Source organism: Petaurus breviceps, unplaced genomic scaffold (assembly GCF_028583685.1).
Source record: "Petaurus breviceps papuanus isolate PSGF00001 unplaced genomic scaffold, PetGlider_PUasm1.0 138, whole genome shotgun sequence".
Classification (NCBI taxonomy): Eukaryota; Metazoa; Chordata; class Mammalia; order Diprotodontia; family Petauridae; genus Petaurus; species Petaurus breviceps.
The window spans coordinates 20,196,637-20,211,844 of record NW_027185694.1 but is presented as its reverse complement, the minus strand read 5'-3'; the positions used below and the strand labels follow the sequence as shown (position 1 = coordinate 20,211,844).

The window sequence follows — 15,208 nt, the reverse complement described above, 5'->3', positions numbered from 1 at the left end:
TGCTAAGTATAGCTATTGGCTGGCTTCAAGGGGTGTTCAGAATAAAGACTTCTGGAGCTTTAAGTTTTCCCAAAGCTTTGAAAATCAGTTTCCACACATTCTTCCATTAGTGAAATCAGGATTGCACCTATACCCCTTCTCCCATTTTTCTGATGTTCATAAGATCACAGATTTGGAAATGGAAAGAACTTTAAAACAATCTAGTCCAACCCCCTTATCTTATAGATGAGGAAACTGAGAGGTTAAGTGACCTACCCAAGGTCACCACAATGAATATACTTATAGTTTATTTGGGGACTCATGCTTTCCACAACATGCACAACAACCAGATTTTCAGTGATAGGGAATCTACTGCCTTCAGTGCCACTTACTCTACTTTTGGACTTGGTAAAGTTTTCTAAAGTAATTTCAAAAAAAGGGGGATCCTGGAATTTATGGTGCCCGGGTTTCCGCCCCACCGGAAGTTAATCATCAAGCCAACTGGTTGGCTCGGATAAATTATCCTCTTTACCCATTGGCTAAGAAGAGGTAGGCTCAACTTCCGGATGTAGCCGCCGTGCATCCTGGGTGTTGCAGTCCCTACTCGGGACTGTTGCCTTCTCTACTCCAGGCTGTATTGCAACCGTGCTTTCGTTTCCCAGAATGCTCTGCGGGAAAGTCAGGGTTGGGGTGCTGGAAGCGGAGCCAGAAGCCGCCGCTTCTCCTGCAGCTGGCAGTGAGTGTGCCTGGAGGCGCGGCATCCACACGGGGCCGGGGCGGCTCGGCGTCCCCCCGTGCCCGCCTCCTAGAGCCCTCCGCAGTGTCTCGAGCAGGCCAGTGCCGGTCCCTGCCACCCGCGGAGCCCCGGGGACTGGCAGGGTCCCGGTGAGCGGTTGATGTCTGTTGGTTTCCGATCCCTGAGCCGCTGGGCAGAGCCCGAGGGGAGGCAATGGGGACCCCGGCCGACGGCGCCCGGGCGAGGCCGGATGCCCAGGCGCCGCCCCTTAGCCGGCGGGCGGACGGAGGGGTCCCAAGCCACAACTGGTCTAATGATTGGAGTAATGAGGGCCGCGCACCCGCCTGCAGCGCTTTACAATTCAGAGACCGCTTCCCACGTCTCTGAGTAAGGTAGGGCAGGCATTTGATATCGTACCCATTTTATCCTTGTCCGTGCTTCATTTATTTCGTCAAACACTGATATTGCTGTAGGCGGTGAGCAGATAGAATGCTTTTAGCTTTGTACGCAGTCCCTGCCCTCCTGCAGGCTACAGTCGGGTAACAAAGTGGAGTCATGCCCAGTGCAAGTATCATTGCTATTACACAAGTATGGAGACTGAGGGTGACCGTTTGGAAGTGAACCTTCGTTCTGCGAATCCCTCTTTACACCCTGTCTGCCTCTTTGTGCTTAACAGGTTCTTCCTGGTGGTGTTATAGTGAGGTGCTACTGTAGGTTACTTTCTGTTCCCCTAACTCTGGCTTAGCACATTGCCTGGCACATAGGTGCTTAATAAATGCTTATTCTTTTCCCTCCCTTGTTTCTCCAAGTCAACATTCTATCTCTGCCTTTGTGCCTTTGTCTCTCATGTCTGAAATGTACTCCCCCTCACCTCTACTTCTTAGAAACCCCCATCTTTGTTCAAGGTTTGGCTTATATGCCACCTCTTAAGGCAAGCAAGCCTTTGCTGATACTCCCCTTCATTACCTCTGCTTTCTAAAATTAATTGTGTTTATTTATTTCTCTGTGTATATGTTGAATTCCCTCCCCTAATAGAATATACACATATATAATTAGAACATATGCATATATGAATATATAATTAATATATATGCATACATACACACACACACAAAAGCTCCTTGTGGACAAGGACAGTTTTTGTTTTTTCTTTGTATCTCTAGTGCTTACTACTATGCTTTGCTCATATTGGACACTTAGAAAGTTCTTCCTTGAATTGAATTGAACCTATATTTATCTCCCTGTAATTTACAGCCGTCTGTCTTAGTCTTATATCTCCCAAATGAATTGTAAACTCCTTGAAAACATCGACTATGTTGTTTTACTTCTCTGTATCCACAGGGCCTTACAAGCAGTAAAGACTGAATATTTGTTGAATTGAATTAAGATTTGGAGAGGCGCGATGATTTGCCCAGAGAGAGCTGTGCAGCTCTTAGAGATGGCATTCAGATCTGGTTCTCCTGACCCCAAGTCTTGTGCTTTTTCCACCGTAACAGGCTTCCTCTCCAGATAGGCATGCAGAGTCATTGAATATGACGACAGGTATATTTGGGCCTGTTTTCTGGGGCCTTCAGGAAATTTCCTTTCCCACTTGGAAAGGAGGTAGGTTGGTTGGGACCCCTTATCCAGATAAGACAACCTTATCCAGTGTTGGATCAAGAAGAAGATTCTGATAGAAACAGTCTTGTGCCTGCTTTGTGGGACCGTTCTTCTCTATGCAGGTGGGATCCTAGCTCCTTTTCCTTTTTTATTATGTTTGAGGCAGAACACTGATACTAAATTTTTTGTAGCTGAGGGCCATGGAATCTTAGATTTGGAAGACTATTTCAGGTTAACTTTCCACTTGATGCAATAATCCACTCTTTAACATTTCCTAAGAGTAGGAATAGTCATCTAGACCGGTTAATTTGGACCTTAAAGACTACCCATTCCTTTGTTGGATAGCTCCATTTGTTAGAAGATTTCTTGTATGTGTGGAACTTAAATCTGACTAACAAACAACTGGCTCTTTGGGGGGGAAAGTACATATGGCACATTTTAAGTTTAATTTGCATTCTTAACATTTTCTCTATAGCTTTCTTAAGTCCAGACAATAAGCAGAACAATTCAAGCCTTAGTGTATATAGCATTTGTTAACTCCCAAGGTGTTACTCACACTGAAATTTTAACGGTTGGCTTGAGAGCTAGTATGAGCTGGCCCCAACATACCATCGCTATCATGATTGTTTTGAGGAAAGGACTTTGTGAATCTTAAAGTACTGTGTAAATGTGAATTATTGTTACCATTCTTTTCATTGATCCTGATCCCACCCAAATTGGATTTGAATTCTGGTTCTTCTCCTTTCTACCTATGTGACCTTGGGCAAGTCACAATTTCTCCAGGGTTCACTTTCTTCATTGGTAAAACGAGGTAGTTGAACTCGAAGACCACAGAGCAGCTTTCTGATTCTAAATCTGTGAGCCCCAGCTTCCTTTTTCACATAATCCATCAGAGGTTTGAAAATAACATTCTCCCTATCCCATTCTTCTAAACTTAACTGCAGTGATGGCCAAAGACACTTGAGGTTACAAAGTTTCAATTCAATTCAACAAACATTTACTAAACATCTATATTGTATTATGAAGCCTTTTGCTCAGCACTGAGGATACAAAGATGAAGTCAGGTTCACTAGTATTTTATAACATAAGAGGTGGGATGAGTCATGTGTACAGATAACTGTAACACAAGGCAATGTAGGAAAAATTTGAAGAGGAATATATAATTTTCCACTGGAGGCATCAGGAAAGGGAATACCTGAGTTGGGCCTTGATGGAAGTATTTCTTCCTTTTTTTTTCATTTTTTTTGGAGAGGCAATTGGGGTTAAGTGACTTGCCCAAGGTCACATGGCTAGTAAGTGTTAAGTGTCTGAGGCTGGATTTGAACTCAGGTCCTCCGGACTCCAGGGCCAGTGCTCTATTCACTGTCCCACCTAGCTGCCCTGGAAGTATTTCTTTATTCCTAAGGCCCTGACTTGGGACCAAATGAATGAGACTGAATTTTTGTGTGACACATACCAGCTACTACTCTTAATTCTTTTTCTTTCCTCAGGAGAAGTTCTCTTACAGCTGCCCAGAGGCAAGACATTGTTGTCTTGGGAAACACAAGTGTCCAGTGCCTGGAAACACATGTATCAGTGTCCAGAGCACAAGTCAGAATTAAATTGATATTATGACTCAGAGTGTAGTGATGGCTACAACTCCGGGTATGCAGGTGCAGGCCTCAATGGAACCAGAGGGACTCCTGATAGTGAAGGTGGAGGAGGATTCCTCCTGGGAGCAGGAAGCTCCTCGACCTAAGGAGGACACTGACTCGGAGATCTTCCGTCAGCGCTTTAGACAATTCCATTACAGAGAGACAGATGGGCCTCATGAAGCTTTCAGTCAGCTGTGGGAGCTCTGTTGTCGGTGGCTGAAGCCAGAGACCCGAACAAAAGAGCAGATTCTGGAGCTGCTGGTGCTGGAGCAGTTCCTGACTGTCCTGCCTGGGAGCATACAGGGTTGGGTGAGGAATCGATGCCCATCGAGTGGGGAGGAAGCTGTAGCCATGGTAGAGAACCTGCAGAAACAACCCAGGAACCCACTGCAGCAGGTGAGCTGGTGGGTGCTACCTGAGCAAAGGAAAGTGGAGGAGCTGAAAGACTTGGAGAGGGAAAGACTTTTCTTTGCCCTTGGCTTACATCTAGGCATTCTCCCACCTTGGACTCTGGTCTTTGTATCTGGTCTTAAGTATCTCTATTCAGAAGAGTATATGATAGGGCTGCAAAACAAAATACTAATAGCTCCTATTTCTATACCACTTTACAGTTTACAAAGTGCTTTCTTCTTAAACACCTTAAGAACTATGTAGTAGAAATAGTCTTATCCCCATTTTATAGAATAGTAAACTGAGGCCCAGAGAGGGACAGCTACATGAACCCAAGTGCATACAGCTAAAAAAATAGTGGTGCTGTAACTCTTTTCTAATGCTCTTTCCTTACAATATGTTGTTACTTAGTAAGGATCATTGACAAAAATGTCATAACACCTCTTGACAATAAGAGAAGACATTGATGTTTTCAAATATCTGAAGAGCTCTCATGTGGAAGAAGGATTAGCATTGTTTTGTTTGCCCCTATTAGGCAGAACTTGAACCAAGAGCAGAGCTTAAAAGAGGCAGACCTGACCTCAGTAAAAGGAAGAGCTTTGCAATCATTAGAGATGTCCAGGAATGAAATACATTCCCTTGGGCAATTCTGTTACTGTAGAACTTCAAGCAGAGCTTGGTTTGAGTACCTGTTGGGGAAACTGCAGAGAAGCTGTTTGCAGAGGCCAAATGGTTAGACTAGTTTTAGCCTTTAAGGTTCCTTTTGGCTCTAAGATGCTGGGGCTGACTCTAGTTCTACCTGGTGCTTTTTTGCTTGGTTTCTAACTGTGGGGTTCACTGGGAGTATAACATGTCATTTCACATTGTTTTATGCTGCCAGGAAGCAGATGATTTGTTTCTTCTCCCTTTTCTTGTATCCCTGATGGGTGTACCCTGTGTTTTATTTTGGGGATTTTAACTTAGACTCCCTGACCCTGGACCTTGCACTGATGGGCATATATGTTGTACATGGACAGGAAGAGCCCTCAGAGGAGACGGAGACTCAGGGAGGAGTGCGGGGGTCCTCAGGGCTCTCACTGGTGCAGGGGGAGACCCAGGCCAAAGGGATATCTCAAGAGGAAGGGGCATGGAGCCGAAACCCAGGAACAGAATCCCAGGAACAGAGGAGCCATGTCTGTAAGTCAGTCTCCATCCTTGTAGGAAAGGAGCTGTAGAGATGAATTGAGAAAATTTGAGCAGGGGAGAAGGGCTTTTAGGACAGATTGAATGAGGGAGAGACTTTTTTTCCTGGCCTCTGGATGAAGGCAACATGATCAATCAGTCCTTTAGGGTCAAAAAAGGACTGAATGTAGTTATTTTAATGCTTCTAAATATAGAGTCAGTATTCTATTAATTCTCTGTGCCATATTACTGATGATGTGGGTGTGGGGGCCATTCATGGACTCCACTGAGCTCCAAGTGCTAGAGAGGAAGGGTGTGAGCCCTGGAGAGGACTGTAGTTCCAGACTTGATCTAGTTTTCCCTAATGGTTTCATTTTTTGTCTGCAGCTCAACCTGCTTCCCGGCTTCCTGCCCTTCTAAAGGAGGGGAGCACCAGAGAGATGGTGGATGCTTTCTTTTCCTCGGGAATCCATGTGAGTTATGGACTTTGGCAGGCTGATATGATATGACATTAGTCTTATGTTCTGAGAATAGCCCTTGACTTTGAAATGCCGGTTGAGTACAGAGCATTTTTCTAGGTATTCAGAGAGATACAAAGTTTAAGACATTGCACCCACTATCATGAAGATTATAATTTAGTAAGAATAGGATATGATAAAAACTACTAATAATAACAACAGCAACAGCAGTCAAAGAAGTACAAGGGGGAGAGAGGTGATTGCCGAATTAGGTAATGAGGGTACATTTCATGGAGGAGGTGGCGTTTGAGTTTAGTTTTTTTTTTTATTTTAAACTTCAAGTGGAAGGCTTTTATAAAGCCATAATCTTATATTTGCCAATATTATTATTGGTTCCCCAAAATATCTTTGTATTTAGTAAGTTACAATGGCTAGTTTATTTAATATTAAGAAGTCAGTCTGCAATTAACTCCTTGTCAGTGTATTTGATTATAACTAAAGAAACTAATTGTCAAAGAAGTTTTGTATACTGCAGCGTATTCTCTTACACACTCTAGTTCTTTTGAATAAGAAGTACAGATAGTAAAAATATATTTTGTACTTTGACTACAAAGAAGTAAAACATAGCTTCAGAAAAATATAATACAAAAAAAACTCCTTTAATTAAAAGTCATCCCCTTCATAACATGCATCTGTAGTCTAATATCACAGCATGCTTCACCAATCCAAATCAGTCATCTAATAATATGCTAAATGTATGGACTAAAATATTTGTCCAGTATTTTTGTCAGGGAGGGAAAGGGGCAGTGTCACTGTTTTTGTAGGAATAAAATACTTTAATTTTCCAAAAGAATAATCTAGTAGCAATAAGCTTCTTTGTTTACATTCTTAAAATAATTCTGGTTATTGTTACTTTCGAAACATGGGATACATGCAGTTGTCTTCATATACAGTATATCTAGACTTTTTATAGAAACAAACATTTTTTTGTGGAAAACACTCAGGGTAATTTTGTAACAGTTCAATTTTTTTACTTAGCAAATTAAGAGTTGGTAACAGTTTTCCCAGTTGCTTTCTTCTACATTCATTATTTAGAATGACATCTTCTACTCTTTTGTCTCTGCACATGAATGAGTGGGTTTATGTTCTGTTACCAGGGTAGTTGTAGCAACAATCTGCCCTGTAGTGACATCTTCTACACTGTAACATAATAATTCCCTGATTATGTGCTCAAATGACCTCATAAATTGCTTGGGGCTGACCGCTCTAGTTTCTGTTAGCTGATGGAGAACCTTAAAAAAACCCTCTGTTTAGCTCTACTGCAGTATTCTGGCTCAAATTCACCTCTTTCAATAGACAGGTATCAAACATAGGTGTTTCATGATTGCAATGAGGATGGGTCATAAGGTGAGAAATTCACATCTAACTTCCTCTTTAGCTCCAGCTCTTGAATTTAGCTTTAAAAAATAGGTAGGATCGGGGCAGGTAGGTGGCGCAGTGAATAGAGCACCAGCCCTAGAGTCAGAAGGACCTGAGTTCAAACCCGGCCTCAGACACTTGACCACTTACTAGCCATGTGACTTTGGGCAAGTCACCCCAATTGCCATCCAAAAAAGCACAAAAAAAAAAAAAATAGGTAGGATCATTAAAGACAATGATAGCAAGGAGACAACATAGCAAAATCTATGAGATGCATCCAAAGCAGTATTTAGGGGAAATTTTATATCCCTAAATATTTACATCAGGAAAATAGAGAATGAGCAAATCAATGAATTGGGCATGTCACTAAAAAAAACTAGCAAAAGAATAAATTTAAAATCACCAAATTGAAAGTCCTGAAAATCAAAGGAAAGATTAATAAAATTAAAAGTAAAAAACAAATTAAGTAAAACTAGAATCTGGTTTTGTGTTAAAAAAAAGCCCACTAAAATAGATAAACCATTGGTTAATTTGATTTAAAGAAAAGAAAGAAGAAAACCAAATTACTAGTATAAAAAATGAAAGGGGTAAATTCACCACCAGTGAAGAAGAAATTAAAACAATTATTAGGAGCTATTTTGCCCAATTATATGCCAATAAATCTGACAACCTAAGTAAAATGGATGAATAGTTACATAAATGTAAATTGCCAAAATTAACAGAAGAAGAAATAGAATACCTAAAGAAGCCCATCTTAGGGAAAGAAATTGAACAAGCCATCAATGAACTCCCTAAGAAAAAATCCTCAGGGCCAGATGGATTCACAAGTGAATCCTACCAAACATTTAAAGTATCCCAATACTACGTAATCTATTTGGGAAAATATGTGAAGAAGTCCTACCAAATTCCTTTCATGCCACAAATATGGTGTTGATACCTAAACCAAGAAGAGTGAAAACAGAGAAAGAAAACTATAGGCCAATTTTCCTAATGAATATTGATGCTAAAAATTTAAGTAAAATAGTAGCAAGGAGATTACAGCAATTACCCTATGGCCAGGTGGGATGTATGCCAGGAATTCAGGGCTCGTTCAGTATTAAGAAAACTATCAGCATAATTGACCATATCAACAATAAAACCAACAGAAATCATGATTATCTCAATAGATACAGAAAAAACCTTTGTTAAAAAGCCATACCTATTCCTACTGAAAACACTAGAGAACATAGGAATAAATGGAACTTTCCTTAAAATGATAAATAATATTTATCTAAGACCACCAGCAAGCATTATCTATAATGGGGATAAGTTAGAAGGCTTCCCAGTAAGATGGGGGGTGAAGCAAGGATGCCTCTTATCACCATTATTATTCAATATTTTACTAGAAATGCTAGCTATAGAGTTAAGAGGGGGAAAAAAAGAAATTGAAGGAATTAGAATAGACAATGAGAAAACAAAACCATCATTCTTTGCAGAAGATATGATGGTATACTTAGAGAATCCTAGAGAATCAACTGAGCTACTTGAAATAATTAACAACTTTAGTAAAGTTGCAGGATATAAAATAAACCTACATAAATAATCAACATTTTTGTATATTACTAGCAAAGTCAAGCAGCAAGAGATAGAAAGAGAAATTCCCTTTCATAGAACTATAGACAGTATAAAGTACTTGGGAGTCTACCTGCCAAGATAAACCCAGGAACTATATGAACACAATTACAAAACTAATACAAATAAAGTCAGATCTAAAGAATGGGAAAAATGTTAATTGTTCATGGGTAGGCTGGGCCATTATAATAAAAACAACAATTCTACCTAAATTAATCTATTTATTCAGTGCCATACCAAGTCAGACTACCAAAAAATTATTTTATAGAGATAGAAAAAGTTAAAAAAAATCATCTGGAAGAACCAAGAATCAGTGGGAAAAAATGTGAAGGAAGGTGGCCTAGCTATACCAGATCTCAAACTGTGTTACGAAGCAGTAATCATTAAAACAATCTAGTAGTGGCTAAGAAATAAGAGTGGTGGATCAGTTGAATAGATTAGGTACACAATACATTGTAGTAAATGATCATAGTAATTTAGTATTTGATAAACCCAAAGATCCAAACTTTTGGGGCAAAAACTAGAAAACAGTGTGGCAGAAACTAGGTATAGACCAACATCTTACACCATTTACCAAGATAAGGTGAAAATAGGTACATGATTTAGACATAAAAGGTGATACCATAAGCAAATTGGAGCATGGAATAGTTTACCTGTCAGTTCTATGGATAAGGGAAGAATTTAGGACCAAACAAGATATAGAGAATATTGCAAAAAGTGAAATAGATAATTTTGATTACACTAAGATTTTTTTCACAAACAAAATCAATGCAACCAAAATTAGAAAGGAAAAAGAAAACTGGGGGGAAAATTTCACAGCAAGTATCTCTGATAAAGGTCTCATTTTTCAACTATATAGAGAAGTGAGTCAAATTTATAAGAATCAAGTCATTCCCCAATTGATAAGTGGTCAAAGAATATGAACAGGCAGTTTTCAGACAAAGAAATCAAAACTATCTATAGTGTATAATATATCAAATATAGTATACAAAGATAGATAGGTATAGTATATCAAAGTTATATATAGCTATAAAGTTATCAAAGCCATCTACTTCTATTTATCTATGGAAAAAAATGTTCTAAATCCCTATGGATTAGAGAAATGCAAGGTAAAACAACGCTGAGGTACCACCTCACACCTATCAGATTGGCTAATATGACAAAATAGGAAATTAGTAAATGTTGGAGGGGATATGGGAAAACAGAGACACCAGTGCACTGACAGTGGTGTTGTGAATTGGTCCAGCCATTCTAGAGAGCAATTTGGAACTATGCCCAAAGGGCTATAAAACTGCATACCCTTTGACCCAGCAATACCACTACTAGGTCTATATCCAGAAGATACTTTTTTTTTAAAAAAGGGAAAAGAACCTATTTGTACAACATATTTACAGCAGCTCTTTTTGTATTGACTAATAATTGGAAATTGAGGGCATGCCCATCAATTGGGGAATGACTGAACCAGTTGTGATATACAATTGTAATGGAATATTATTATATCATAAGAAATGACAAGCAGGATAACTTCAGAAAAATTGAAAGATTTACATGAATTTACACAGAGTAAAGTGAGCAGAACCAGAACATAGGACACAATGACAGCTATATTGTATGATGAACAACTGTGAATGACTTAGCTATTCTTGGCAATATAATGATCCAAGACAATTCCAAAGGACTCATGATAAAAAATGCTATCCATCTCCAGAGAACTGATGGTGTCTGAATACAGACTGAAGTATACTTTCTCTCTGTGTCTTTCTTTCTCTCTCTCTTTTTTTCTTGTTTTTTTTCCCCCCACTAAATGACTAATATGGAAATGTTCTACATGATTACACATGTGTAATCTATATCAGATTGCTTTCCATCTCAGGGAGGGAGGAAGGGATAAAATTTGGAACTCAAAACCTAACAATGAATGTTTAAAATTATTTTTACATGTAATCGGGGAAAAAATAAAATATTTTCTAAAAATAAAGAATAGATAGGAAATTTAGCAGATAAAGAGCTTCCAACAAAGAGTTTAGTTTGACTGGAGCATGACTGGGGGAGAATAACATGAAATATAAAGTGTAAATATACGGTGGTAGAAGATTTCAAAGATCTCTAAATGCCTGATTGAAGCTTTTTTTTTTTAATTATTGGGTGGCAGTTAAGAACCATTGAAGGGGTTTTGAGCAGATCTTTGCCTAAGGGAAATAACTCTGGCATTGGTAAGAAGGATCAGTTAGCACAAAAAGAACCTAGAGATAGGAAGACCTGTTAGGAAGTTACTTTATTAGTTCTAGCGTCATGGAAATGGGAATAGAAAGGAGGCAGAGGTGAGACGTATTTCAGAGGTAGAATCAGTAAATCTTTATCAGTAATTGACTATAAATAATAGCTAAGGAAATGGGAGACTTCAAAAACTAAGATTTCCAATATAGAAGACTGGGTGAATCATGTTATTATTGACAGAAGTAGTGAAGTCAGAAGGAAGAATACATTTTATGAGGAAAACAATAGGTTGAATTTTGAACATGTTTGAAATCAGGCAGAGATCTTGTATGGGCAGATGGAGATAGGTTGGACTTAGAGAGAGAACAGGAATAGACAGATTTTGGAGTCATCAATGAAGAGGGGAAGACTATAGTGAGGGTTCTTCACCGGGGTCCATTAGCTTGAGTTTCTTTAAAAAATATTTTGATGACTATTTTAATTTAATGATTTCCTCTCTATTTTATTTTGTGCATTTAAAAACATTCTGATTAGGGCTCCATAGACTTTTCCAGACTGCCCAAAGATTCTATGACACACAAAAAGTTAAAGGATGAGTAGGAATTCAGCAGGCAAAGAAGTTGAGAAAAGGGCAAGTTAAGGAAAGGAGCAGAGTAAGAAAGGGCCCAGAGACAGAGGCTGTTCTTCTCTTCATAATCCAGAGTTTGTCCTCATAGGTTGGGATACCACTTCATTGTATTCAGATTTGTTCCCCTCCCTTCACAGCATAGTGTAGTAGTATAAGCACTGGGTGTGGAGTCAGGAGAGACCCTCAGGTGCATATGAGTTAAGTGGTCATGGACAAGATTCTTCTTTTCTGAGCTTCATTTTCTTCATCTCTAAAATGTGGAGAGTATTTCTCACAGGTTGTCATGAGAATCAAATTAGATGTGTTTGTAAAACTCTTTGCGTGGCTCAGAGCAGTATCTAAAATTCAGTTGTTCTTGGTCTTTTGACCTTGTCACATCCCAGCCCTGTAGATTCAGACCTGAGGGGTGAGATTTCCGTGAGGTCAGTTTGCACTGAGCCAGACTGTCCCACTGTTTCAGGGACCAGTGTCATTTGGAGATGTGCCCTTTTATCTCTCTCGGGAAGAATGGGGGTGTCTGGATCCTGCTCAAAGGGACCTCTTCTGGGACATAAAACGGGAGAACTTCCGCAATGTCTCTCTGGGTAAGAACGAGTTTTCATCCATGGTTGAGTCTCTCATATGTTCAGTTCTCTGAGCTCTATAGGCTGTTGATCCCTGTGTCACTTAAGGTGGTGATTCTTCCCAGTTTAGCCTGTGGCAAAGGAAGTATGACTGTGGCTGACCTTTTAGACAGATAAATTCCCATAGGGTCTTCATCTGCTTCCTTTTGCCCATGTAGTTTTCCAGATGGTTTTCCAGATTTCATTAGCAGGGTGGGTAGGTATGATGCAAGAGGGTGAGTGCTTCCTTGTTGTGGAGGAAACTTCACACTGGTCATAAAGCAGATAGGAGCAGTCAAGATGGTCTCTTCTGCAGTCACTTGCCCTGGCATGGTTTGATAGGTAGGCTTAGTCTCTCACTTCTTCTTAAAGTTAGGTATTTTAAAAATGTCAGATGAGATGCCTGATGATATATTTTTCCACCCAGGTTTGGGGATCAAGAGCCAGAATGAGAAAGCTTCCTACCAGGCTGGTTTGAAAGAAGTAGAGCCACTGCCTGGCAGATCTGGAGGTGATGTGCCCTGGAGCACTGAGGAAGGGGAAGTCTGGGAAAATGAGAATCAGCCTGACCCAGAGCTGGGGCAAGAGCGCCCGGCAGGGGTGAAGAGAGGACGCCCTCCCACACGCCGGAGACAGTTCCGAGACTTGGCAGCTGAGAAACCCCACAGCTGCCAGCAGTGTGGAAAACGCTTCCGCTGGGGCTCAGACCTGTCACGGCACCAGCGTACACACACAGGTGAGAAGCCCCACAAGTGCCAGGAATGTGAGAAGAGTTTCCGCAGCTCCTCAGACCTTGTTCGCCACCAGGGTGTCCACACAGGTGAGAAACCTTTCACCTGTACCGAGTGTGGCAAAAGCTTCAGCCGAAGTGCATACCTCACTGACCACCAGCGTATCCACACAGGTGAGAAGCCTTATGAGTGCACAGAATGTGGCAAGAGCTTCTCTCTCCGCTCCTACCTTCTAGACCACCGCCGAGTGCACACTGGTGAACGTCCCTTTGGCTGCAGCGAATGTGACAAGAGCTTCAAGCAGCGGGCACACCTCATCGCCCACCAGAGCCTTCATGTAAAGATGGCACAGTCGGTGGGATGATCACGGCTCTCTCCATGGAGGGGGACCCTCCAGGTGGAGAGGAGATTCTGAAGGAAAGCCACAAAAGATTACTTTGACCACCCAGCATTGATGATGGCCCACCTGAGCACCCTACAGAATATCTGGAAATTCCCCTTTCTAACTGAAGGTCTTTCTTGCCCCTCAAGATACCATGAAGATCTCCTCATCCTTCATTTCTCTAATAGTTATGTTCTTCCCACCTACAGCGAATATTAACATCAGCCAAACAAAGAACTTAACTGTCACAAGAAACTAGAGGCACTTCTATTTCTTCATCTTCAGAAACTTGCAGAACATATGCATCCATCCATATTCCTCAAAACCAAGAAAATAATTTTACTACTTTTAAAATTTATTTTTCCCTTCTCTTTTCTTTGTTCTGTGTTCCTTCCCATCTTCCTCTCTCATTTTCACTTAATGTTTCTGGAGTTTGGGAATGTTTCCTAGTTTGAAGGGATAAGGGCATGCAGTGAAATGCAGGGAAGTTGAGACAAATCCCTTACCCACCCATACTTTGCACACTTGCACATTACACCAATGGACCTATTAAACTAAAGGTTTCTGGCCATAACAATGCTTTTATCTTCTTCCACCCTGATAACTCCACAGACAAAGGAACCGGCCACTCTCCAGCAGGGTGCAGCTGTGCCTCTCTTGGGTGATGACAACACTGTTGAAGCTACCATCACTCCCTTTAGTACTAATCCTCCTGTCCTTGTTGATCTGTAACTTCTGGAAATGGGAAGAAGGGAAGGGAATGGTGGGTGAAATAATCTATGGAAAGTATTTGAGTATGGGGTGATGGAGTGGGTGTTCTTTCTCAGACTCTTTCCCTTTTTTGGAGGGCAGTTGGGGTTAAGTGATTTGCCCAAAGTCACACGGCTAGTAAGTGTGTCAAGTGTCTGAGGCCAAATTTGAACTCAGGTCCTCCTGACTCCAGGGCCAATGCTCTATTCACTGTGCCACCTAGCCGCCCCTGCCTCCTCCCCTTTTACTCCCTGATTCTGCCCCAGTCTCACTTGCTTCTTTTAGAACTTTTTTTCTTCATACAGCAGCAGCGTATTGAATGTCCCTGCATCTCTAGAGTCTTGAGTACTGAAGTAGGCTCTAGGTGGAGCCTCATCTGGGGTTTAAGAAGGACTCCAGTGGGGATTTTAGGCCTCTTGATCTTTGAAAGAGGTTGAAGAAGGCAGTTCTTACACATTCTCTTTTGGAGGCTACAAAGAATATCTTGTACATGTTCTCTATCTCTCCTACCTGTGCCTGAGCTCCCAATGACCATTGTCTTCAACTTCTTATCTTACTTAAATCCTGCCCCAGCCTAGAAGACAGCTGGAACTTTTAACCTTCTCTTCTCTTTCACATATCCAGAGAACTTCTGCCTCCCTGTCCTTTCTGCCCTTATTTCTTTGTATCCTCCCTAAGTTCCTCACATCCTTGCCAAGTGATTGAGAGTCTATCAGGACTCTAGCAGAGTAACCCATGATCTATAGAGGGGAAAGAAAGTACACTCCAGTTGATAATCCCAAAATCTCACTAGCCTGAGATTGTAGGAATATTAGATTCATTTTTCAAATCCTTCCTGTTGCTTACTAGCTACATGATCTGAAATAATTCCTGTCCCCTCTCTGGCATTTTTCCATCTGTAAAATGAGAGG

The 15,208-nt window shown here is 40.8% G+C and overlaps 1 protein-coding gene and 1 pseudogene across 2 annotated transcripts; one reads left to right on the top strand and one right to left on the bottom strand.

Annotated features, from left to right (window-relative positions):
- The first annotated feature begins 632 nt into the window (after nucleotides 1-632).
- On the top strand, nucleotides 633-14,124 carry ZNF213 (zinc finger protein 213). Of its 2 annotated transcripts, XM_069106892.1 has the most exons (6): nucleotides 633-1,107; nucleotides 3,805-4,344; nucleotides 5,355-5,514; nucleotides 5,887-5,972; nucleotides 12,293-12,416; nucleotides 12,862-14,124. In XM_069106892.1, the coding sequence occupies exons 2-6, from the start codon at nucleotides 3,925-3,927 to the stop codon at nucleotides 13,527-13,529; spliced, it is 1,458 nt and encodes a 485-aa protein (XP_068962993.1). In that variant the 5' UTR covers nucleotides 633-1,107; nucleotides 3,805-3,924; the 3' UTR covers nucleotides 13,530-14,124. The 2 variants fall into 2 exon arrangements, with proteins under 2 accessions (XP_068962993.1, XP_068963002.1); XM_069106901.1 differs by lacking the exon at nucleotides 633-1,107 and having other exon boundaries at nucleotides 4,120-4,344; nucleotides 5,302-5,514.
- Nucleotides 5,981-9,688, bottom strand: LOC138176227 (glucosamine 6-phosphate N-acetyltransferase pseudogene; annotated as a pseudogene).
- Nucleotides 14,125-15,208: the final 1,084 nt, after the last annotated feature.

Coding starts and splice junctions, on each gene's coding strand:
- ZNF213 (XM_069106892.1), top strand. CDS start 3,925: ATGACTCAGAGTGTAGTGATGGCTACAACTCCGGGTATGCAGGTGCAG. Junction 5,515..5,886: donor GGAACAGAGGAGCCATGTCT/GTAAGTCAGTCT, acceptor TTTTGTCTGCAG/CTCAACCTGCTTCCCGGCTT. Junction 5,973..12,292: donor TCTTTTCCTCGGGAATCCAT/GTGAGTTATGGA, acceptor CCACTGTTTCAG/GGACCAGTGTCATTTGGAGA.